Consider the following 23,665-nt stretch of genomic DNA (forward strand, 5'->3'; position numbering starts at 1 on the left):
TGTAATTTATTTGTGAATTTATACATTAATTTATTTGTAAATTTTATAATTTTAATTTATTTATGAATAATTAGAGATTATCTCAATAGAAAATAAGATGGAAGAAAATTATTTAAGATGATATGAGTATGTGTTTAAAAAAGTGGTTAATGTTGATGGTATGAAAAGTTGGTAAAAGATTAAAAAAATAATAAAAATTATAAATAAAGATTTAAATATTTTAAATTTAATTAAATATATGATCTTTTATAAAGTATAAAAGATTTATATGATCGATTTTAAATAATTAAATTTTATAATTTTATTATTATTATTATTATTATTATTATTATATATTTATAATTTATATTATCAAAAATAATGATCGTTTTTTTTTTGAGAAAATATTTATTCTTGTACAAAGTCCGAACGATTAAATTATTATATTTGTCTCAGATGAGATGTTGGATCACTGACAATTAGAGTCAAAAGGTTTCTGCTCTTCCAATGCGATTGGCGGGCTTAATCTCCCACTTCCCATCTATTAGTAAAGAGGCGAAATATTTGGTGTCCGGCGGTGCCCGGCGAACAATGTATTCATGTTTCACCAGGTAGTACGGTGAACATGACATCGGAATCCCGCCTTCGCCCCATCTGCTGGTGAGTTCATTTTCCCGAGCTCGAGAAACGCTTTGACCCAAAAGACAAATTTTTTGAAGTCTTTCGAAGAGCTTTATTTTTTGTTGAGATTCGCACGTAACAATGCTGTCAAGATCTCGTCTTTTTCTTTTGCCGAGGAACTCCGATTGAATCCATCCTCGCTTGTTTTTTTTTGTGATGCTTGCTAGTTAGCTTGCGAGAATCTATTCTAAATGCGACTACATGTTACTAGTCGATTGACTTCAGAGAGCCTCCTCCAAAGAGGGCCTCCGATATGCTCTTCTAGTCCCCGACTTAATGCAAGTCTTGGGTTTTTGTTCTCCTGGAAAAGGTGTTGATTAGGCAAGAACTTGTCTAATTTGTATTGCTTGACTCTTGATTCCGTTTGTTTGAGTTATTTCCTGGGGATGTTGTAAGTTATTGTGCTCTACATCTGTCTGATGAAAGGACTGAGAGAGAAACCTGCATTGCTTGGTATAGTGTCAACAGTTTTGGTTAACATATGGAGCCTTTTCTTGTTGCGCATTTGTTGAAGCTTTTTCAAGCTTGCAAGTGGGCTATTAATGTGCAGCAGAATCAAGTTCATTATTTTGAATTTTTTATTTCGAAGTTGAACAGTGTCTCCGGCCTGCGTTCCTGGACGATTTTCTGATTTTCAGAAAGATGCAGGCTTTAGGTTAGCTTCTGAATGTTCTGAAATTCATGCTTGCTATTTGGCTTCATGTTGCAGTTTAATTTGTTTGTCCTTGTGGCAGTTTTTGAAGCTGATTAACTAGAAGGGAAAGGTTAACAAGGAAGAAGATAACTTTGGTTTCTATCTGACACTAGTGATTCTACAATCAGTCAATGATATACACCTGGTCTCGTCCCACATCGGGAATGAGAGTAGGTCAGTACACTACCAAAAAGTTGGGCTTAAGTATTTTGGGTTTATTTGTTTAGACTCACAAGTTAGTGGATTACTTGTCCCATCCGGTTGGATCATACTATAAAATAGTACCAAAGCCGACCAACTATTGTGTCTGCTAAGGGACTCAAGTAGAAAATAACAATACACGGATGAGCCAAATGACACATCTTGGTGACATGGCTCCACCACTGGGATAAGCCTCATATGTATCATGCCAGGGCTTGATTTTGGGCCAATGACTTTAAGCCCTTAAGTGAGGGAGATTGCAACACTTTGGTTTAGTTCTACCTTGGAAATGTGAGAAATATTGAATGAACTTGGATCATAACAAGTGATTCTATGATCATCTAGTTAAGGCTCCTCACTAGGATACTTATGGTATTATTTCACTCTACTTTTTGCTAGTAGACAAGCATGGCGAGCTGAAGTACAGGTCAGATATGTATGGATAACCCATTTTCTTGACCTTGACTCATGGCATCATACCATTCAAAGCAGAACAAAGATTCTAAGCTTCTTCATTCTTTAATCATTTTATGAAACAGAATCAAATGGATTTCTAGTGATGGCATCTGTTTTTTTTTAATATAGTTACCAATAAGATACTCATTCTTCTATGAGGTTATTGGCCCCTGCTAAATGCCTTCCAAGCAATGTTTGCTACTTCTAACATTGTTGTATGTGGATGCAACGACAATACCATTTCTATCGAATATGATTTGGATGGAAATATCATCCATGATGATTTTCAAAATTCTGGAGTTCGTATTTGTTGCCTAATAGAAATTATGCATGCTAAACTTTCCTTGCTGATTAACCTTTTATTGAGGCTTTTGGAAGATTCTAAACTCTTATGTGTTTGAATAGTTTTTAAGAAAATTTCCATCTTGTTTCATCCTTCTAACGTACCTTGCTCACCTTTACAGTAGTTTAGGTAGCTCCTGGGAGTTTGGTATGTGCTAAAAAGCTACATTTTTTTGGAAATGTTTGAATATCTTATACATCGTTGTAGTGTTGGCATATGCAGAACAACTGGTGCAGGCTCTATTGTTTACGTTAATATAATGCTTTTTGCTGACAGTTGTATCATCCATGATGATTTTCAACATTCCGGAGTTCTTATTGTTGTCTAATAGAAATTATGCATGCTTAACTTTCCTTGCCGATTAACCTTTTATTGAGGCTTTTGGAAGATTCTAAACTCTAGATAAGAGATCAACTCTTATGTGTTTGAATAGTTTTTAAGAAAATTTCCATCTTGTTTCATCCTTCTAACTTACCTTGCTCACCTTTACGGTAGTTTAGGTAGCTCCTGGGAGTTTGGTATGTGCTAAAAAACTACATTTTTTTGGAAATGTTTGAATATCTTATACATCTTTATAGTGTTGGCATATGCAGAACAACTGGTGCAGGCTCTATTGTTTACATTAATATAATGCATTTCGCTGACAGTTATAGCACCAGTGTTTCTCCGCTTTGTTGGACCTATATGTAGTCAAATTTAGTATGATTCTGCCACCAGCTAGCTATCAGAATGGATTCTACTTAAAATCTTAGGAATGGCTTCTTGTCATGGATCTTCAAAACATGATAAGTTTTCTATCAAATATTTATGGATTCCTCTGGATGTGCAATGTTATGAACCAAATACAATTGTTTCCCAGAAATATGCCCTCAGAACTCATGCAAAGGGCAGTGCACTATCTGAAACCAAATCTCCCATCCAAGGAGCAAGTACAGCAAAGTTTGTATCTGCAGTTGCTAGGATCTGGGATTATGCTGGAGATCCAGCAGTTTTCCACAGTGATGAAAGCTTGAAATATCTTGACCATTTGCAGAAAGAGTATAACACCATATGCTATTCTGGCAGGCAAAGAAAACAAAAACCAACATCCACCAGAAATGGAAGTGCTTGCAATGGACTAGAGCCTAAAAGCTCTTTGACATCTGCAGTAAAATCATACTTTGAGGAAGTAAAATGCATTAAGAAACAGTTATTGATTGCCGCTTGCAACAGATATGTAGCCAATTCTTTCATCTGGAAACGTGTCTGGTTAATTGGTTCCCATTCACATATAGGAAACGATAAGGTCACATGGAGTACAACTCCAACTGTTCAAGCCAGCCAATGTGAAAGCATTGATAAAACTAGTTTGGAAGACCTGAAGGATGACAGATCTATTGGAACAGACAAGCAAAGTCCATTTGAAATATCTGCTACTCGGGCCAAAGGGAATTCTGCTGCTGCTGAACTCTATGATGCTTCTTGTGATAAATCAACGAACTTAGTAGGAAACGATCTGCAAATTTCAGGTTCATTTTATTCAACATATTCACTTCGACCAATGATGATCTGGAAAGGAATAGTTGTTGGATTTTGTAGAAATCACAGATCTAGTCTTCATTTCGGCAACAACTTTGATTTCTTAACTTTGACTGGTTACACTTATGGACGCCATCAGAAAGCTATTGAGGTCATGTCCTCTTCAGTTTCTGAGGTTTCACGGGAACTTTCTGCCTTCAAGGATTGTGATATTCATGAGTGTGGTAAAAGCTTAGCTCAGGAGCCCATTCTTGAACATAAACGTTTACCAATATTCACGATACATGATAAACTCGAAAAAGAACTAACCAAGAATAGACATGCAATAGCAGGAGCATTGGCTGGAACAATTGTTAGCCTTTGTCTGCATCCTATTGATACAATTAAGACTATAATTCAGGCTGATGGCATAGGTCAAAAGTCAGTTTATTGCACTCTCAGAACACTCATATCAGAAAAAGGTAATGTTTATAGATAGATTTTACTAGTTTAGTCACTGCCAATTGGGCTTCGAATATCTGATATCAACATCTGATGTATCCTCTCTGCATTTTTTATGTTTTATGAGTTTTGAAGAATATCAAAAGAATCTTCCTGAAATTGCATGTAAATCCACTTTGCAGGCATAGCAGGGCTCTACTGTGGGATAACTACCAATATTGCTTCCTCAGCGCTTATTTCTGCCATTTATACCTTCACATATGAATCAGTTAAGGGGGCCCTACTACCAGTTCTGCCAAAGGTGATTTTTCTGTTGTTGTGACTGTTTCATACTAAAATATTTTTGTATATAATGGCTTTTTGTTATTAATACTCTTTATCCATGGACAGGAGTACCATTCTGTTGCTCACTGCTTTGCAGGTGGTTGCTCAAGCATAGCTACTTCTCTCATCTTTACTCCCAGTGAACGTATAAAGCAACAGATGCAAGTGGGTTCACAGTATCAGGACTGCTGGTAACCTGTTTAATCATATTCTTTAGTATGGAGTTTCTCAATATATTTGGTGTTTTGAAACCAGGTCCAATTAGCCAAAATCGGCAAAATAAAGAGATAACTACATTTTTTTCAATTCTTATGCATATGAGTCTAGATACGTAAAATGATCTTGATAAATTCTTCTAAGAAACTGGTAGAGTGATGTCAGTTGATTTGATATTCGTGAAGAATGTCCCACTAGAGATACACATACGTTTCCAAGCCCTTTTTTCAGTTAAAAGTCAGTTGTTATTGGTTCAAGCTAAAAATTTGAATTTCAAACAATATTGGATGCTAGATGTTGGATTGATTGTGCTGATCTGACAGAATTTAGATCTGTTGTAGCCAAGCCTATGCTATCATATCGTAAGTTTATATTTCTTGTACGATGTGAAATACATGACATACTGTAGTTGTGCAAAGCTGCAAAAAGGTCATTGTTTCCCTTGTTAACTATTTAATCATGACCCATCACTTTTGATTCTTGGATTCTTCTTACTTTGTTACTTCACATTCTTTTATGGTTGGAACTCAAAGAACACATATGAAAGCACCTGAAACTTAATTTGTTGTCAAACTTTTTGGGTTGATAGGGGATAACAAAGGTAAATAATTATTCCATGGGTATCGTGACAGAAGAGAAAACTTGATTTCTCTACAGCAAATAATCATCATAATGTTTCTGATTATTGGTTGTTGCAGTTATTTCTCATTCATTATGTAATTAAAATGTTAGTTTCAGAAGTTCTATTCCTCAGCAAAAGAGTCTTATGTATCTCAGGCTTTCATAATTCTTATGTTTCCTCTTTATCAGACTTTAACTAGATATTGTTTTTGTAGGAATGCCTTCATTGGATGCTTTGAAAAGGGTGGATTGCCTTCACTATATACTGGGTGGAAGGCAGTTCTTTGTAGGAACATTCCACACTCCATTATCAAGGTAAGTTCCTCATTCAATTACCCTTCCTATTCACCTAGCAATTTTAAATTCTTTTACATTTATTCTTCACTTTTGTAACAAGTTCGGGCTTTGAACTTGCAGTTTTACACCTATGAAAATTTGAAGCTTCTCTGTTTGGTGTCGGCAAAGACTAATTCAGGTCTTAGCACATTGCAAACGGTTAGTCGGGTCTCTTTCCTTCTTTTAGCTTTATACATTCTTTTATGAAATTACTTTGTGGAATTAAAAATCAGAGCATTTGCTAGTCGTTTCTTTTTCAAAGAGAAGTTATTAATAAAATATTAGTGGCATAAAAATTGGAAATTCTTCCAGAAATGCTCAAGTTCTGCACACAATACTTTTGTATTAATAACAAGATTGCATTAATTAAAGAGAACGATGGATGATATGATAAAATAACTATGAAAAGAATATGTTTGCTTTTCTATTAAAAAACCAACATCTTGTTGAAATGTCCTACTAAGAAATGCATAGGAAGGAGACAGAAGTTATTGCTTGCTGCACTCTGTTTGAAAATGCATAAAGCAAATTGAACCATCAGGTAAGTCTTGAAATAAAATTAAACTCATTTGAAATTGATCTAACCATGTTTCAAATGGACGTTATCTGCATCATGTGCTTCCAATATGTGAATCACATCACTAAAACCAAGAAACTTCTAAATTAGGTTTTGGTAGAATTTCATTATATGATTGTTCTTTATCTTTCTGGAGATAGGATGGAAATTAGGGCCTTTGAAATGACATTTTGTAACATTGATTTCTATAATCAGGATTCTTTGGACCATAATATATTTTTTTGTCAGTTTGATTTCCTTTAAAATGAGTTATTTCACAATGGAATGAAAACAAGGAGATGAAAATGTTCTAGGGCTGACATTTTTGCCGCTTTGTGACTTGGTTTTGATTTGATCTACTATCCTTTTTTTGAAATTGATTTAGTTTACAATTCTCATCAGAGAAAACAAATGAAAAAGCAACTCATTATGATGTTCACACTCAAATTTCATTACAAAGTTTAATCACATCAGGATCCATTGCTCAAACCAAATCATGTCAAGATGATGCCGTAAGTACTCTATTTGTTCAGCTTTTCAATTGGTTTTTGTGTGCTCAAGATTGGATCAAGCTCTAGAGACGCTAAGAATTCACTCGCTAGCTCAGCTCATGGGACTATAGGGCTATCAATGGATAAAGATTTGGTCAGGTTGCAGTGAGTTGGTGATGTTGTTCAGGGTGGCCCCACTTACCAGCGGGTCAAGATTTCTCTAACAGATGTATCTTCTATAGCTGATATGTGAGTGTGAGGTTGCATTGGCTCTGGTTGTTGTGGCATTTTATAATTATTTTAGGTCTTTTCCAATAAGGTTGATCCTCATATTCTTTACTTGCCATTATATACAAATTTTTTTTCTTCAACAGCTCAGGTCCTAGTTAGGAAAGGGTGCCATGAATACGATCCGTTCTTAAATCATCTGCACTACAAGGACTATATATGAGATCTAAACAAACAAAGACAGAGGCCCTACTGTCCATCTATTCCTTTTACACACTGTGTGTCGATTCCACAACTTTATCAATTTAAGTAACACATTTTCATGATGAGTTTATAACATGTATTCAAATATCTTCTTGATAAATGTTTTGAGAAGTCTGACTAGTTTGGCAAAATGATCATCTTTACAGCTATTGTGTGGGGGTATTGCTGGATCGACTGCTGCTCTTTTCACAACACCCTTTGACGTGGTAAAGACAAAGTTGCAGACACAAGTGAGTCATTTATTATATTGGTGTTGCCATTTTTCATCTGTATACTGAATTTGGATAAAGTTGCAAGACCGATTATTACACTTGTGCCTTATTTTCATCCAGGCTCCTGGGACTATTGGGAAATACAGTGGGGTTCTTCATGCATTGCAAGAAATAGCTAGGCAAGAAGGTTTTCAAGGGCTTTACAGGTATATTGTAATGTGTTAATTTCCCTGGTTTTGTACTTGCTTACCCCACAAGAACTTTTCATGATAATTTATTGGAAGTCATCTTCACATTTAAACCCTTTGGCTTTGAATTTGTGGCTGCCGCAAGATGTGCTGCATTATGGTCAAGATCTGTTTGATCGACATACAATTTTGCATTCTATTGATCTGATTAGTCTTTTTTTCTCACTTGTTTCAGGGGTGTGACTCCAAGGTTAGCTATGTATATCTCTCAAGGAGCCCTTTTTTTTGCATCATATGAGTTTCTTAAAGTAGTCTTTGCTTTGCAAGTTCCGCAATCACATGTTCAGGTCATTCATAACCAACAAAATGCTGACTACTTAAAGTTGAGAAGTGAACAGACTGAAGTCTTAAACCAGAATTCTTTGGCTAATTAGAAACTAACTAATGGTGGACTTGTTTTGTGGGCAACTAGTCAGAGGGAACCCTGATCGATCACTAATGGGCAAGACAGTGGTGCTTCTTTAGAACACAAAGCCACCGAGCCGTATTTTTGAAATCTGGTTGTCTTAATCGCACGTGCATTGGAATTCGATAAAAGTGGCATTGAACATGTTCTTGGACCTTGCTTCCTTGTGTTTAGTTTCTGAAGATCTTAGAAATCCTTTTTTACTCCTTTCACTACTCTTTTCACCAAATGCCAGTTTGCCATGCCCCAGCAAAGATGAGTTCTTTTCTTTCCTTTCCTCCCTCGACTAATATCTTCTTGTTGCCAACTTCAGTGGTGTGTCATGGAATTCAATCTGTCCATGGCATGGGATGCAACTACAACTTTAGCAGCATTGTTTACTGTTGTTGGTCATCATTCATCATTCACAAGTTTGTTCTGGTAGCATTTTGATATTTATCATGCATGATTCTGTTTTATGCCCATATAGGTTTATCTTCACATCAGTCTCTGAATGTGCAATCCTCAGAACGGAGGATTTGACACCCATTAATGCAAATTTACATCTCAGCTGACCATATATGCTGCAGTTGTGTGATTTAAACCAGTAGCTACTCTTCTCTAATTACTGGAAATGCATCATTGAGGTTCTTAAATCCTTGTTTTGTGCAATTCCTTCTGTGCCAATCAATCTTGATTGATTTATTGTTGTGATATTATGACTTATTATGATTCTTAGATATAGTCTTGCATATTTTTATTTGAATATGATTAGAGATATTAGTCCTATTGAATTTTATATCTTATACGTCGCTTTTTGTAATATATCTTTTTGTTCTTTTGGAAAAAAAAGTATAAACATTTGGTGTGAGAGGCATTCATAGTATCTCCCAGAAATGGAAACTCGACTGTTGGAGTATCTAAAATTTCCTGGATAAATTGTCCCCATAGAATAAAATGCAGAATCTTAATGGCTTCCTTGTGGGTTGACCACACAGTGATCTACCATATAAGCACAGCCTCTTTTGTCAAGATCATGAATCGTCAACCCTAATTACCGCTCCCAAATATATCATTGATCCTTACAAGGAAGTTATTACACGCCAAAAGATACCTTCTTCTCGGAACCTCCATCTCCCCCCAAAGGCTCTCTATAAAGTCCTCCCACACATTATGAGGCGGCCTCGTCCCATGCAATGGCTCTCGCTACGCCTTTCCTCTCCCTCCTCCTCTGCCTCTGTGCCGCCTCCCTCCTCTCCCCCCCGTTTGCCGATGGCTCCGACGAGCTCAAAGTCTATATTGTTCACGTCAAGCACCCGGAGGGCGTGACCTTCTCCGACGCTGCACAGTGGTCGGACTGGTACTCCTCCCTTCTGCAGAGCGCGGCTTCGACGTTGGGAGTCGAGTCCGAAGAAGATGTCGCAGCCTCGCGCCTCGTCCACTCCTACCACAACGTCATGACCGGCTTCTCTGCCTTTCTCACCGAGATGGAGGTGGAAGCCATGTCGAAGCTGGATTGGTTCTTGCAGGCCTATCCGAGCCGTGTTTACCGCCTCCACACCACCCGCAGCCCCACCTTCCTGGGGCTGAGACGCCGAAAACATGGCGTGTGGAGATCGTCTAACATGGGCGAAGGAGTCATCATCGGCGTCCTCGACACTGGCATAACACCCGGACACCCTTCGTTCGACGACTACGGCATGCCGCCGCCGCCGGCCAAGTGGAAGGGCCGCTGTGACCTGAATGCGTCGTTTTGCAACAACAAGCTCATCGGTGCGAGGTCGTTCGTCAACTACGATGGTCGCAAGCGCCGGTCGAATGTGAGTGTGGTCGACGCTGACGGGCACGGCACGCACACGGCGAGCACCGCCGCCGGGGCGTTCGTGAAGCGCGCCAACGTCTACGGGCTGGCCCGGGGCTTGGCGTCCGGGATGGCGCCGCGCGCGCACCTCGCCATTTACAAGGTGTGCCTCGAGTCGTGTGCGAGCTACGACATATTAGCCGGCATGGATGCCGCGGTCGGCGACGGCGTCGACGTGCTCTCCCTCTCCCTCGGTGGCGATCCTGTTCCTTTCTTCGTCGACGCCATCGCGCTGGGTGGCTTCAACGCCATCAGCAAAGGAGTCTTCGTCAGCTGCTCGGCCGGCAACTCCGGTCCGGATCATTACACCGTGTCCAACGACGCGCCGTGGTTACTCACGGTTGGCGCGAGCACCTTGGACCGGACCTTCCGAACCACCGTAAAGCTCGGCGACGGACAAGAGTTCGACGGCGAGTCGATGTACCAGCCATCGAACTACAAGTCCAAATTGCTACCTCTGGTTTACCCTGGTCTGATCACCGGCAATAGTGACACCGCTCTCTGCATGAATGGCACACTGGATTCCGTCGACGTCCGCGGAAAGATAGTGCTGTGCGACCGCGGCACCAATGCGAGAGTCGAGAAGGGACAAGTCGTCAAGAAAGCCGGCGGCGCCGGCATGATCCTTGTGAACGATGCGCTGAACTCGTATAGCACCAACGCCGACCTCCATGTGCTCCCGGCATCGCATCTTCCCTACTCTGCGGCGGCTAAGATCAAGGTGTACATCAACTCCACCTCCGCCCCGACCGCCGCCATCATCTTCAAAGGCACCGCTACGCGTGTACCCAACTCGCCCGCCCTGGCCTCGTTCTCCTCCCGCGGGCCCAGCCAGATCACGCCGGGGATTCTGAAGCCAGACATCCTCGGGCCGGGCGTCAACGTCCTCGCCGCGTGGAACACCCAGAAGTTCAACATGATCTCCGGCACCTCCATGTCCTGCCCGCACCTCTCCGGCATCTCCGCGCTGATCAAGAAAGCACACCCCGACTGGTCGCCGGCCGCGATCAAGTCGGCCATCATGACGACCGCTCGCCCGAAGGACAACAGACAGCAACCGATCTTCGACGAGAGGCACGTCCCGGCCGACCTGTTCGCGGTAGGCGCTGGCCACGTCGATCCGCAGAGGGCCATCGACCCAGGTCTCGTCTACGACCTCGCACCCGGCGACTACATTCCTTATCTCTGTGGCATGGGCATCAAGGACGAGTCCGTTAGCGCTATAGCCCGCAAGAAGGTGAATTGCTCGTCTGTGAAGAGCATCACAGAGGGAGAGCTGAACTATCCTTCCATCACCGTCACTTTGCCGGCGAACAGCTCCAAGTGGATCAGCTACACGCGGACCGTGACCAACGTCGGGAATCCGATGACGGAGTATTCGGTACGGGTGGACGTGGCGAAGGGAGTGACCGCGAGGGTGCAGCCACCGAAGCTCTACTTCAAGGAGGTGAACCAGAAGCAGAGCTTCAGCATAAGCTTCAGGAGGAACGGAGGTGCGTCGGGCGCAGTCGAGGGGCGACTGAGGTGGGTGTCGAGGGAGCATGTGGTTAGGAGCCCAATCTCCATCGCCTTGGAGTAATCCATGCATGCATGCATGCATGCACGAAGCGTATTCCTTTTTCTTTTTGGGGGGTAGATTTGATGGACTTTAATTGCATTTTATTTTTTCTCCTGTGAACCTTTCCGCTAATAAATGAAACTGTTTTATTGGATTGTATCATTCGATTGATGTTGCACACTATTCTCTCATCAAAGAGGCTCTCGTTGACTTGAGTTATGTCTACTGTTTCTTTGGTCCTATCTATCTCTCCCTACAACATCAAACCTCTACTCCTGAAAAAGGCATGCACGAAATCCTTCATCGTCGACTCGCTTGTGATTGTGTCAACGAGGAGGCCACGGAGCTTTCAAAGAAACCTAAATCAACTCGCTCAAGTTTCTCTCCAACACTTAAATTAATCATGAGATTATTATTATTTTTATTATTTTTATTTATGTTCTTAATTTCAGCACTTTTTATTTGCAACTACTAGTGTGTTTTATACATGACCTTAGAGAAAAAAAATATTTTCATGAATATTTTGTATAGAAAAATAGTTTATAATCATCGCAAGTCATTCATAGACTTGTACGAAATATTTTGTAGGAAAAGTGATTTATAACTGTTTTGAGCTACCCTTTGGACTCATGTCTATGTGGGCGTTTTCCTCTTGTTGATCTTATGTGGTGCTTACGTAGCAGATGATAACTGACTAATTATATATTTCATATTATTTATGCAGATAACACTTTATAAGTATAATATTTTCACCTCGAGAGTATAATATTTTTATCTTAGAAGGAACACCTTCTACCTCAAATGATTATACACATATAGATTAAATTCATATTGGGCTGAAAAGAACATCAATATTGCTGTAGTAACAATATCTCATACACATTCGAAATCAATAGTAATGATTCATTTTAGAAATATTTCAATTGTGGATTGGTCCAACTAAATTGCTGTTCGCAATTTCAATCAGCTTCCTTTTATTGAAGTCACAAAATCTTTTGCATTCAATTGTGAGATATATTAATTATGCATCAATAGAGTGACCATTTCGGATATCAAAGAAAAAGAAAGTAGCAGTCACAGTGGTGCAACACACCCGACTGTATTATTAGAAATCGCGGAGAGGACGCACTTCTTCTAGTTCGTGTACGTGATGGAGATCGGGCTCCGTACCTCGTGCTTGACGGAGACCCACTTCAGATAGCCCTGAGCCGCACCTACGCAACCGCAACCGCCCGTCATCTTGAACACCACAAAGAACTGCTTCTCTTCGTTCACGTAGGTGAAGCTCAGCGCCCGCGGGTAGACGCGAACGTACGTCCCATTTGGCGCGCCAACCTCGGCCCAGTAGGTGACCGCCGCCTCGCCCACGTTCTTCACCGTCCGTTTCACCACGGTGTAGGTCACCTTGCCGCCGAGTGAAACCGAGATCGAAGGGTAGTTCAAGTCCTTCTCCGGGATGCTGCTGACGGTTGGGCAAAGGATCGGCTTCCGCGCGATCACCGAGACCTCAGTGCTCGTGTACCCCAGACCGCAAAGATAACCGATGTAGTCGTCGGCGGTTAAGTCGTAGACCAGGCCGGGGTTGCTGGCCTTCACCGGGTTGACATGGCCGGCGCCGGTTGCGAAGAGGTCGGCAGGGACGAGTTGTTCGTTCACGATCGGATTTCCGCTGTGGTCTTGCACGCTGGCGGTCGTCATCATGGCGGATTTGATGGCGGCTGGCGACCAGTCCGGGTGTACGCCCTTGATCAGAGCCGCGATCCCACTTAGGTGAGGGGTGGCCATGGAAGTGCCGGATATGATGTCGAAGGTGACGCCGGTGTAATTGGAGGGTCCGACCGGGAAAGGCCATGCAGCCAAGACATTAACTCCGGGCCCGGTGATGTCTGGCTTCAGAATGCCAGGGCTAGCTTGACTGGGGCCTCTCGAGGAGAAGGATGTTATCGCCGGAGCAGGGGACGTGCCCAGTATCGTGCCCTTGAACAGGAGCGCCGCCGTTGGGCTGGCCAAGGAGTTGATGTAGGCTTTGATCTGTTCGCCGGCAGCAAAGCTGACGTGCGAGGCAGGGAGGACATGAGCGTCGGCGAGCGTACTGTACCCGTCCGCGGCCTGGTTCATAAGGATCATGCCGATGCCGCCTGCACTCTGTACGGCGGTGCCCTTATCGATCCTTCCGATGCCTCCGCCGCGCTCGCACAGCACTATCTTGCCCTTGACGTCGAAGCCGTCGAACGAACCAATGCCGCAGAAGACAGTGTCCGGGTTCCCGCTGGCTCCGGCGTACACTAAAGGGTAGAGAGTGGGAGGGAACGAGCTTGGCTGGTAGAGGGACTCGCCGTCGAATGAGAGACCATTGCCGAGCGTCACCGTCACCCTTATGTTCCTGTCCATGGTGCTCGCGGCCACTGTGAGGATCCACGGCGCCTCGTTTGACAGCGTGCTCGATTCCGGCCCGCCATTGCCGGCCGCGCAGCTTACGAACACCCCATTCTCTATCGCAGCGTAGGCGCCCAACGCGATCGAGTCATCATAAAATGGTAGCGAGGCTCCGCCGAGGGAGAGCGAGAGGACGTCGACTCCGTCGGACACCGCAGCGTCCATCCCGGCCAATATATCACTGCTGAAGCATCCGAAATCGGCGCACACTTTGTACATGGCGAGGTGCGCAAGGGGCGCCATGCCAACCGCGACGCCCTTGGCGTTTCCGAGCACTTGGGCGCCCGGCACGGCGGCTCCCGCGGCCGTGCTGGACGTGTGAGTCCCGTGACCCACGTCGTCGTTTGGGGGATCCGACGCAAACGCTTCGCCCCTCGCGGCCTTCGCGCCGGCGAGGAACGTTCTTGCTCCGATGAGCTTGTTGTTGCAGCTCGACGCGTTGAAGTCACAGCGGCCAGTCCATTTAGCGGGCGGCGGTGGCATCCCTAAGCCACTGAAGGAAGGGTGGTCAGGGAAGACGCCGGTGTCGAGCAGGCCGACGATGACGCCCTTGCCGTAGCTGGACAGGTTCCACAAACCCTGGTGCATGTGCAACCCCAGGAAGTCCGGCGTGTGGGTGGTCTGGAGGCGGTACATGCGGTCAGGGTAGGCACGGACGAAGCCGGGGATCAGTGACATGGCCGCCAGTTCCTGCTCGGTGAGCCGAGCAGCGAAGCCACTGGCGACGTTGGTATAGGCGTGGATCATCTGCAGCTCCGACGTGACTGTCGCGAGGAACGACCTGTACCAAACCACCCTGTCCGACGAGGTGCCGGGAGCGGCCGACTCCGGCGGCTGCACGTGGACTATGTAAGTCCTCCGTTGCAAATTGATGCTGGAAGTCACCTGATATGGATTGGAGCAAAGGACATAGAAAAGGCAGAGGAAGGAGAAGAGTTTGAGCACCTCCATTGATGAAAGAAGGGGGAATGGGGGTTCTGCTGTCGTCTGCATGAAACTGGTGACTGCATATATATACAGCAGCGGAGGGCCGGCGAGCAGATGAAAGCTATGCGTTTTGCTTCGACGGGCATACGGATCGAGGACAGGAGTTGTCGGGTTCTGTCATCGCCATGGAATGGGGGAGATCACAAAGTTTAGAACGCAGGATACATTTCTCGGGTTTGTCTGCTTCCTTCAGGATCGGAGAGGATCTCAAGGAGTGATTCGTGTTTTGTTCTTCGTGGTCATCCATCGCATGATGACTGCGACGACTGGAGACCGAATGCACCAAAAACGCAGCCGGCTCCATGGAAGCTGTGGGTTCAAAAGATGAGGTTAGACTACAAAATAGATGATAGCTTAATCTTCCGGCAATTTCGATGAACAAGAAGTTGCTACAGATACTGTACAATATTACACATATCCAAACTCAGAAACTACATGAAGAAAAAAAATAGAGTTAGCAGAGACCATGAATTGAATCTCCAATCCTAAGAGATCACACTGCATGTCATTATGCAAACAATGGAAAGATGAATACCAGAGAATTTGGAGTTCAAAACCCGAAGTTGCGAACAGTTTCTTCCATTATATCATCTAACAAGGATTCACATATCAGAATTGCGATATTCTCGGATTCGAATCGAAGGTCCATCCAACCTCTGTCTTCCAATTCCTTTCTTATTGCTTGATCTAATGTGTTTGGCAGCTGTATATGAAGATGCCTCTCGAGACAGTTGCTAACTTCTTGGATTAAGCTTGCCCTTGAAGGGGTAGGCAGGAGATTTGGTTGGATGAGAGACAGCCATTGGGTATGCTTCGAAAACCTTTCCTGTGTCTCTACAAGGACTTCATTCATGCAATCAAAGAGAAGCTTAGGATCATCTTGTAGGAAGCAAAAGAAGATCCCTATTTCATCAAACAAAGATGGATCAAGTAACTGATCTGCCGTATCCCATCTCTCTGAGAATTCATTAGCAAGGCCTGAGGCTTCCAAGACTACTTTAACATAATCGAACCTAGCTTGCTTGTCATGAAGATGATCTCTTAAACTGTAGCTTACATCTGGTGATGCTATAATTCTTGAATAGTTGTCATAATCTTCATGAGTAACTTGTCGATGTTGTGCTTCAATGTCATCTGCAGAAGGGCAACAAATTCAGATAAGTTTGTGCCAAAAGGCAGACCAAAGCCGTGTCAACAAAAATCTTAATGCTTCTTAATATTGCCAGATCATACAGTGCTCCACTGTAGTAGACTCAGCAGTGGTAGAATATTCTGAAAAGAGTGTTTCGAGAACAGATACTGGACTTGGTTGCTCTAGTTTTTCATTGGTGCTGGTGCTTTCTGGAGCCACTGAATTTTCTCTGGTTAAGGAGCTTGGTGGGAGAGTGGACTCTGTCAATGCTAGTAAATTTCCTTCGGATGAACCCTGGTAAAATGATAGTGCAGTTTTAAGGTATCAATATACTTAGACCAAATCTAATTATATATCTTGCGCTATAAACTCACCAGTCCTTGTATTGCTTCTTCTTCTTCTTCTTCTTCTTCACTTTTATCTGCAGCAACTACTTCATTTGTACTTAAGGCATGACTTTGTAAAATGCATAAGAAGCTAAGAGGATCTCATTCAAATATATCACAACCTACCTTTGTTGTTCAGGTCTTCTGTAAGGCATGATGGCTCTGAAATATTGGTATCAACCACTTCTGTTTTTAGGATGAGCAAATTTGATTCATCACCTGGAATGCTCAAGGAGCAAGATGAGAACTCCAAGTTTGGTCTCTCGGGGCTTAAGTTATTGGCAGCACCTTCTTGCTTGAACACATGTGAGGTATCTGCGGTTTCTTCAGGTGACATGACAAGCTCCTTATCTCTTTGAGGACTTGATCTAGGACGTAAGTCATTGCATCTTGAAAGAGAGAGTACTCTCCCCAAAGATTCTGAGGCTTGGATCACTGGTAGACTATCGACTGTAGTGTCTAGCATCTCAGCAAGATGCTTTTTGGCTTCCTCACATATCAAAGATTGATGCTTCGAAGAGGAAATATGACTGCTGATCTTAATTTCACTTTCTGAATAGATTTTCTTATCTTTTCTCTCATCATGGGGCAAATATTCAGATACCTTTTTGGCATTACAAGAACTGATTGCTGAGCTCGCTACTACACTCTCATTATGTATCAATTTACATGAGTCACCTGTGTCATTCGAGCAAACCGGAGTTCTGTGTAGAATACCATCCATGGAGATAACATGTTGTTCTTTTCTACTCTTGCCAATCATATGCTGGATCCTTCGTTTTACTTCTCTAAGGGAAAATTCAGATAGAATTCTTTCACCATCTTTGTCTTGCCTAAGCATATGATGAGATTGAGGTGGAGAGCCTGGAGGTACTATGACAGAAGAATTTTGAATTATTGCTGAGCTTGGCTTCAGAACTACTATTCTGAATAATGCCTTGGAATTTGAACTTTCCTTTGATGACTTTATCCCCCTTGACTTTCCCTTTTTCCAGAAATAATTGTATCTGTTTTGTTTGTGAAACAATTGCTTAGTGTCTGATTCCTTGGATATCCCTGAACTATTGTTCTCCTCCCCTAACAATTGAATATCCTCTGAATATTTATCTGATCCCAAACTAAATAGTTTCCCTGCCTGATTACTGTGAAAATTTTGAATATGTTCAAGCAAAAGAGAATCTGGATCTTGAAGAAACGACAGAGATAACTCCTTATCTAAATTCAGAGTATCTAATGCATCCATGAATTCCTTAAGATGGCCAGCCCATTGTCCATGAAGTTGCTTCTCAACCATTGACTTCTGAATTTTAATAGCCAGGGCAACATCTGCTAGGGTCTTCTGAAAGAAAGAGATCTTTTGATCAAGATGATCATCAAGGTCATCAAGGTGATTATGAATCTTTGGACCAATACTTCCTGAGGCATGCCACAAGTCAAACTGATCACTAGAATCAGCATTCATTTGTTGGCATGTATAACCATAGTACCATGTCAAAAGTGCAGCCATGTCAAAGTTACAGAAAGATCTTTCAGTTAGATCCATACTGTTAGACTGACGACCATTTAAGCTTGCAGAAGCAGCTAGATTGTTTGCATAAGCATCTGAAATTAACTTCAAGCTTTTACTTCTTTGTTTATAATTCTTTTTTGGACAAACATCATTTTTCATGTTAGATGCTGCTCGTGAAGCTTCATCATTTGAAAACTTCTTTTGTGGATGCTGAGACATTGCTTCCTCCGTAAGAGTTTTCACACTGGTGATATCCAAATTGGCCTGATCTTCTCTGATTTCATCAGCAAGCTGAAAACAGATTGGTTTCATGGATTTCTATCTTAAAGCTTAAAATTTATGATCCCAAAAGAAACATGGCATCCAACAGACTCAAAATTTCATTTCTTCCAAGCTATTATGATAATTGCATTTAAATATTTTTGGCAGTTTATACTCGAGCAATAGCTACTAGTGGATAATTATTCAATATATTTTGTAAATTCTATGAACAGAAGAAGTTCTAAATATTTAGGAATATAATAGACAAGCATGACAGCTTCAGAGTGAGATCCTCTGTTTACTTCCTCTCTAGTCTAGCTCTCTCTACTTTTCCTAGAATTGTGTCAACCAACTTATGCCTTTGGGGATATTAAAGATATTTTTCCTATATCCTTGTCACCTTTACAAACTGAATATACATCCTTTGCAGAATTTGTAAATCTAGATTTCAACCAGAATGTCATTTTGGGATCACTAAAGGTATTTGTAGATTATAATACCTCTGAAGATACAAACAGTTGAATGCATATGTTTGTGAAATTATATGCATCTCTTTACAGGCATCTTGAATAAGTAAATCATCATCTATTTAGTTCCTTCTTGAATTGATAATAGATACTGCACATGCCTGCTTTTCACTAATGGAAAGCACCAATATATGATCAACTGTTAAAACTAAGAAGATTTGGAAGAATAACTAAATTTGTAATATTTACTTGAAACATGGATTTTGCTACCTTTGAAGTCTCATCCATGATTTCTCTCAAAACCAAGTATAACAGGTAAAGCATCAAGATAGAAAGGGTATAAGGGTATCACATGCATATTAGTGCAAAATCTTGGTTAAGATGGAACTATTTTTAGCGATACATTGAACTACATTTTTGCTTCACTAAAATCATAATATTGTTCAACTTGCTAGAATTATATCTGTATGTTGAAGTATGCTTAGTTCATAGATAAGTACTGTCTTCTACTTCTGTAGAATGACATATTCACTAAACTTACACTACCACCTTCATGTTTGTTCAGAGAACTTTCAAGTAAATCAAGTATAGCTCCCGAGGGTCCAGTACCTGCACAAGACAATATAACAGCTATAACTAAATTACCACCACCAAGAAACTAAACAATATCTTCATTGACATATACAAAGAGCAACATATGAATGAAGACCTTAATAATTATTATTGAATAAAAAACAAAGGTTAAGTTGCAATTGTAAAGCCTGTTGGACTGTTAATAATTTATCAAATGTCAAGTCTAATCTTGCTTACTGCAAAAAGGGAAAGAAATTATTTGCAAGTTTGAGCTTTGCAGAGCAACTATGACAAAAAAGACTTACTACCAAAAAGTTTCATGAGTCAAAATACATGATTAAACGAGGCATCCACAACCGAGTAATGTTCATGATTCAAAATCCCTTCAGAAAATAATATTTCACAGAAAAAATATATTACCAGCCACTCTAGTGCTTTTGAGCTTCTTATCCGACATTAACTTCTGAGTTGAATGGCCCTGGCAGAAATCAAACAAACCAATCAAACCCCACATACATCCAACATTGTCCCTTTGAGTTTGTGCTGGTTTTCTATATGATCTTCTTGCCATAATCTAACTCCTGATTTGGCTCAGAGAAGATAGCCTCCAAATTTGAGGAGCCAATTGACCAAAATAGGAGTATGAAAGAAACTATTAAGAATGAGAATGTCTCCTGCAAAGGAAGAAATCAATAAAGTAAATATAAAAGAACCATTTATATATATTTGTGCCAGTTATAAATTTAAACATTTTCATGCTAATTGTGTTTCAAGTCACTTGGAACCATTATTGATTTGTATGTGTTTTTTCAGAATACCACCTCTCCACAAAGGAAAGGCTTGGAAACTCTTGAATACAGACCACCTCTTTTTTATCTGAGGACATCTTTTCATGTTTGCCACATCTTTTAAGGGGAAAAGGGTAGTCATTCATCAACACATACCACCTCTCTCTCACATTTCTTTGGAAAGTTTGCATGTCCTCTTTTCTCTGGCCACCTCTCAGCTGGGCCTTGGTTTGAAGGAAGAATTGGATGTGGAAGGTAGAATTGAGTCAATGTGTGCAAAAGCATTCTCAGTATGACTTGTCTAGCATGTATGTTTTATCTAATATTATCAAGTGCGACAACAATAACAAAACCATAAGTCTCAACTAATCAGTTAAGATCCATGTTTATGAAATCTGATATAGTTTTATGTTGGGTTTTAGTAACCTAATGCAACCCTCCACCTTTTTCAGCCAGACTTAGGACCAGCATTGGCAGTGTTATCTAATATTATCAAGTACTAAGTAGATAATACCTGAGGGAATAAAGTGAGATGAAGTAGAACATAATCTCTATGGAAACTTCTGAGCTGGTGGGAAGAGGCACGTGTGGCTAAGAAATTTAAATCTATGGTTAATTCCAAGGGTTATTCTTAGGCACTTGATATTTTAATAATACCATACACTGACTGATACTTGATGTTTGAAAGTCTTGATCATATCTAATGGAATACCCTAGACGATTCAAAGTGCATGTTATTATCTAGTAAATCAACAGTCATAAAATCATGTTAAGATGAATCAGTAATCGACCCAAAAGTGAAAATCCACATCAAGATAGTTGGCCTCCATGTTAACAACCGAATGCAAAGTTAGAAGGCCGACACTTAGTAGCCATCTAGTGCCCCAAGTTGGCCCATCGAAGTAAACAAAATAGGTACTCCTCAACAAAAGCATATTCTAATAGCTAGCAAGACTATACAACCATTGGCTTATGTCACGGCAGTTTATAAAATTTTAGCATGACAAATAAGCCCATTCTTTCTTTTCCAGTTAGTTTTTATTTTCTTAATATTGTCACTTTAATTTCTAGTAAGCCTTTTTCTTGAAACCATGTGCACTCATGCTGGAATTTGTCATGTTCAGATTCTTAGTTTGATTTTGGCTTCCACTAAAATATAATACTGAAATGTTTCCCAGTAAAAAAAAATTCTTCCACATTTCACTTGTTCCAGTTAAGAGTAAATGACCATCTTTCGGGAATCCTCTTGAGGCTTTAGTAGATTGACCTATAGCACACAAAGGAATTCTATGTTATGAATTTAGACTTTGAATTTTTTAAGAGTCCTTCAGGACCAGGAACTAGTGATCATGCCTTTTTTTGTGTGTTACAGTCAATTATGTAAGGCGGCAACAATAACAACAATGGGTCTTTTGACTCATCTTTGTCACTCCTCTGCCTTCTTCTTATCATTCTTGATCTAATAAGTTGTAGCTACAGTCATTTTTTCAGATAAATTTTACAGGGTCAAACAAAAGAAAAATAAAACCTGATGATGAGAAACTATAGAAAATGACACTTGAAGAATTAAGCAAACTTATAAACTGAATTCAAAAGCATAAATAGGCATGTTTTTCATGGTCAGATTTTATAACTTCAAGTGCTCAATGATGAACATTAAATCTTGAGTTGCAATTATAAACTGATACAACAGCATGTCAATTTAATAACACCTACAAATGCTATAATATAACCTTTTGAGAGCAGCAAAAACAAATGACAGATTTCCTTCACATCACAGTGAAGGAACATCAGATTTAACTGAGCTGTAGCTTTCTTCCTTCATGCTTTCTCCACTCTCATCTTCTACTTAGTCTACAATCTTTTCTTTTTGTATTCCTTACATAATAAATTTACGGGACAATTGCCCTGTTTTTCTTGAAAGAAAAATAGAAATATACAAACCAGTAATTTGCATTATTATTAGGAATGGAACTATAGACTATCCAAGGTTTGACGTACCGAAGCGTACTGTTTGGTACGGGCGATATGTACTAGTTCGACAGAAGATCAGTACGATCGATACATCAAAACACCCCAGTGTACCATGTGTGGGTACGCTTGGTACAAATCGGTATAGTTCGATACGTACCGTATCGACAGCTAGTTGGTATACCAGTACAAACTGGTAATACGAATCACAAAACCATCTATGCCTTTTTATCATTGAATTATATTAACGAGAATACTTGGTAAAGTTGATGAAAAGCTAATTCCACTAAAGATCCTTCATGTCGAGATTAATTTCCAGATTGCACAAAAATAATTCATAAAAAAACATTTCTATGATCAAAAGCAAAAGAATAAATACCTCAATTTAAGTGCCAAATATGAATGGGGAAAACACATAATTTCCGATTTCTGGGCCACGCCCTCTCTGCAAGTCCCCAAGTTGTCGAAGGTGAACTGATTTAGTTATCCTCATGAAGGAAAAACTGAGAACTTTCCATACCACCACGCCAAACTCCAAATATAGTCCCGTTGAGCCAAACTTCTTCTTTTTTTTCTCTTGTTTATTAAGGTCTCTCGAGAAATGATAACCTCAATGTGGTCGTCCCGTGGGTCTCGACTCTGAAACCAATTGATATGGATTCTAAGTTAGAGCTTCGAACAAAAGCCAACCATATGTTATACCAAATATACAGAATAAAATGGAGAACAGCAAATCCAAAGGCTTGGAACAAAGTAGTTTCTTTTCTCATCCGATCGGTCAAAATCAAACAATATTTACCAAGAAATAACTTGAAAGAAGGCAAAACTCAAAGAACAATTCCTCAAAGCGAGAATGCACGAACAAAGATCAAATGTATGCGTCCTTCCCGCACTGTAGCAGACAGAAGACTCGGATCGTTAGACCTCTTCCGCCACTCTTCTACGATCGAGACGCCGAAGGATGGGTCAAGAACGTAAAAGGTGCTTCACCGGCCTGCAGAAAGTAGTGCGTCATGGCGCTACGCCGCCGCCGCCGCTAAAGAAGCGCGGGAGAGGAGAGGAGAAGGGACGTGTTGGGAAGATCAATATGAATAAAAGGTTGAAATCGTTCATCGTGGGAATCATTCAGATTATGGAAAAGTTCGAGGAATCGCCACCGTCGTTCCAGGCGCGCACATACATACACACACACATATACTCTCTCTCTCTTATTTCCTTCTATTTTCTTCCCTGTTTCCGTACACGTTGAAGTTTCTAGTAGGACAGAGGAAATGATAGATTTTGGTGGCTGCTCCGTTCCCGTAATGAAAGTTTCAACAGAATCTTCCCAAACTAGCCTCGTTTGGTTTATAATATACCACTACTAATTAGCGGTATAGTATGAATCGATATTAAATTGTTAGCAACCTTGAAACGGACTGCTTCTTTGTTGAAATAGCTCCATGACTATTTTTCTTGATAGGATGGTGAAGTACTAACTACTTAGGACTTGAAAATTTTAGCCATCATCAAAATTTGTAAAAGAAAGTATTATGTCATTG

At 41.0% G+C, this 23,665-nt stretch overlaps 4 protein-coding genes across 12 annotated transcripts; 2 read left to right on the forward strand and 2 right to left on the reverse strand.

The window, feature by feature from the left end:
• The first annotated feature begins 455 nt into the window (after positions 1–455).
• Positions 456–8,814, forward strand: LOC135583064 (uncharacterized). 5 transcript variants are annotated; one of them, XM_065163518.1, is made up of 9 exons: positions 456–639; positions 2,948–4,333; positions 4,496–4,614; positions 4,704–4,828; positions 5,690–5,789; positions 5,892–5,969; positions 7,496–7,579; positions 7,682–7,767; positions 7,985–8,814. In XM_065163518.1, the coding sequence occupies exons 2-9, from the start codon at positions 3,109–3,111 to the stop codon at positions 8,181–8,183; spliced, it is 2,016 nt and encodes a 671-aa protein (XP_065019590.1). In that variant the 5' UTR covers positions 456–639; positions 2,948–3,108; the 3' UTR covers positions 8,184–8,814. The 5 variants fall into 5 exon arrangements, 4 of the variants coding, with proteins under 4 accessions (XP_065019590.1, XP_065019593.1, XP_065019592.1 ...); XM_065163521.1 differs by having other exon boundaries at positions 3,002–4,333; XM_065163520.1 differs by lacking the exon at positions 456–639 and adding an exon at positions 684–1,315 and having other exon boundaries at positions 1,395–4,333.
• A 576-nt stretch (positions 8,815–9,390) lies between these two features.
• On the forward strand, positions 9,391–11,634 carry LOC103994245 (subtilisin-like protease 4). The gene has a single exon (XM_009414578.2). It carries the CDS (start codon positions 9,391–9,393, stop codon positions 11,632–11,634), a length of 2,244 nt encoding a protein of 747 aa, XP_009412853.2.
• A 1,078-nt stretch (positions 11,635–12,712) lies between these two features.
• Positions 12,713–14,906, reverse strand: LOC103993250 (subtilisin-like protease 4). The gene has a single exon (XM_009413241.3). It carries the CDS (start codon positions 14,794–14,796, stop codon positions 12,748–12,750), a length of 2,049 nt encoding a protein of 682 aa, XP_009411516.2. The 5' UTR covers positions 14,797–14,906; the 3' UTR covers positions 12,713–12,747.
• A 491-nt stretch (positions 14,907–15,397) lies between these two features.
• On the reverse strand, positions 15,398–23,665 carry LOC103993249 (uncharacterized). Of its 5 annotated transcripts, none has more exons than XM_065163774.1 (8): positions 22,988–23,665; positions 22,504–22,763; positions 19,786–20,039; positions 19,334–19,401; positions 16,681–18,355; positions 16,543–16,598; positions 16,270–16,462; positions 15,398–16,170 (listed from the first exon to the last, which is right to left on the reverse strand). In XM_065163774.1, the coding sequence occupies exons 3-8, from the start codon at positions 19,934–19,936 to the stop codon at positions 15,587–15,589; spliced, it is 2,727 nt and encodes a 908-aa protein (XP_065019846.1). In that variant the 5' UTR covers positions 19,937–20,039; positions 22,504–22,763; positions 22,988–23,665; the 3' UTR covers positions 15,398–15,586. The 5 variants fall into 5 exon arrangements, with proteins under 5 accessions (XP_065019846.1, XP_065019845.1, XP_065019848.1 ...); XM_065163773.1 differs by having other exon boundaries at positions 22,924–23,665; XM_065163776.1 differs by having other exon boundaries at positions 16,543–16,589; positions 22,924–23,664.

This window comes from Musa acuminata, chromosome BXJ3-8, assembly GCF_036884655.1.
Source record: "Musa acuminata AAA Group cultivar baxijiao chromosome BXJ3-8, Cavendish_Baxijiao_AAA, whole genome shotgun sequence".
Lineage (NCBI taxonomy): Eukaryota > Viridiplantae > Streptophyta > Magnoliopsida > Zingiberales > Musaceae > Musa > Musa acuminata.

Bases quoted from the DNA above. Each gene is read 5' to 3' on its own strand.
- LOC135583064 (XM_065163518.1), top strand. From the start codon at position 3,109: ATGGCTTCTTGTCATGGATCTTCAAAACATGATAAGTTTTCTATCAAA. The intron at 4,829-5,689 runs GTAACCTGTTTA...TTGTTTTTGTAG, and splicing joins TCACAGTATCAGGACTGCTG to GAATGCCTTCATTGGATGCT. The intron at 7,580-7,681 runs GTGAGTCATTTA...ATTTTCATCCAG, and splicing joins AGACAAAGTTGCAGACACAA to GCTCCTGGGACTATTGGGAA.
- LOC103993250 (XM_009413241.3), bottom strand. From the start codon at position 14,796: ATGATCCACGCCTATACCAACGTCGCCAGTGGCTTCGCTGCTCGGCTC.
- LOC103993249 (XM_065163774.1), bottom strand. From the start codon at position 19,936: ATGGCAAGAAGATCATATAGAAAACCAGCACAAACTCAAAGGGACAAT. The intron at 19,402-19,785 runs GTAATATATTTT...TGTCTTGTGCAG, and splicing joins CAAAAGCACTAGAGTGGCTG to GTACTGGACCCTCGGGAGCT. The intron at 16,599-16,680 runs GTAGGTTGTGAT...CAAATGAAGTAG, and splicing joins AGAAGACCTGAACAACAAAG to TTGCTGCAGATAAAAGTGAA.
- LOC103994245 (XM_009414578.2), top strand. From the start codon at position 9,391: ATGGCTCTCGCTACGCCTTTCCTCTCCCTCCTCCTCTGCCTCTGTGCC.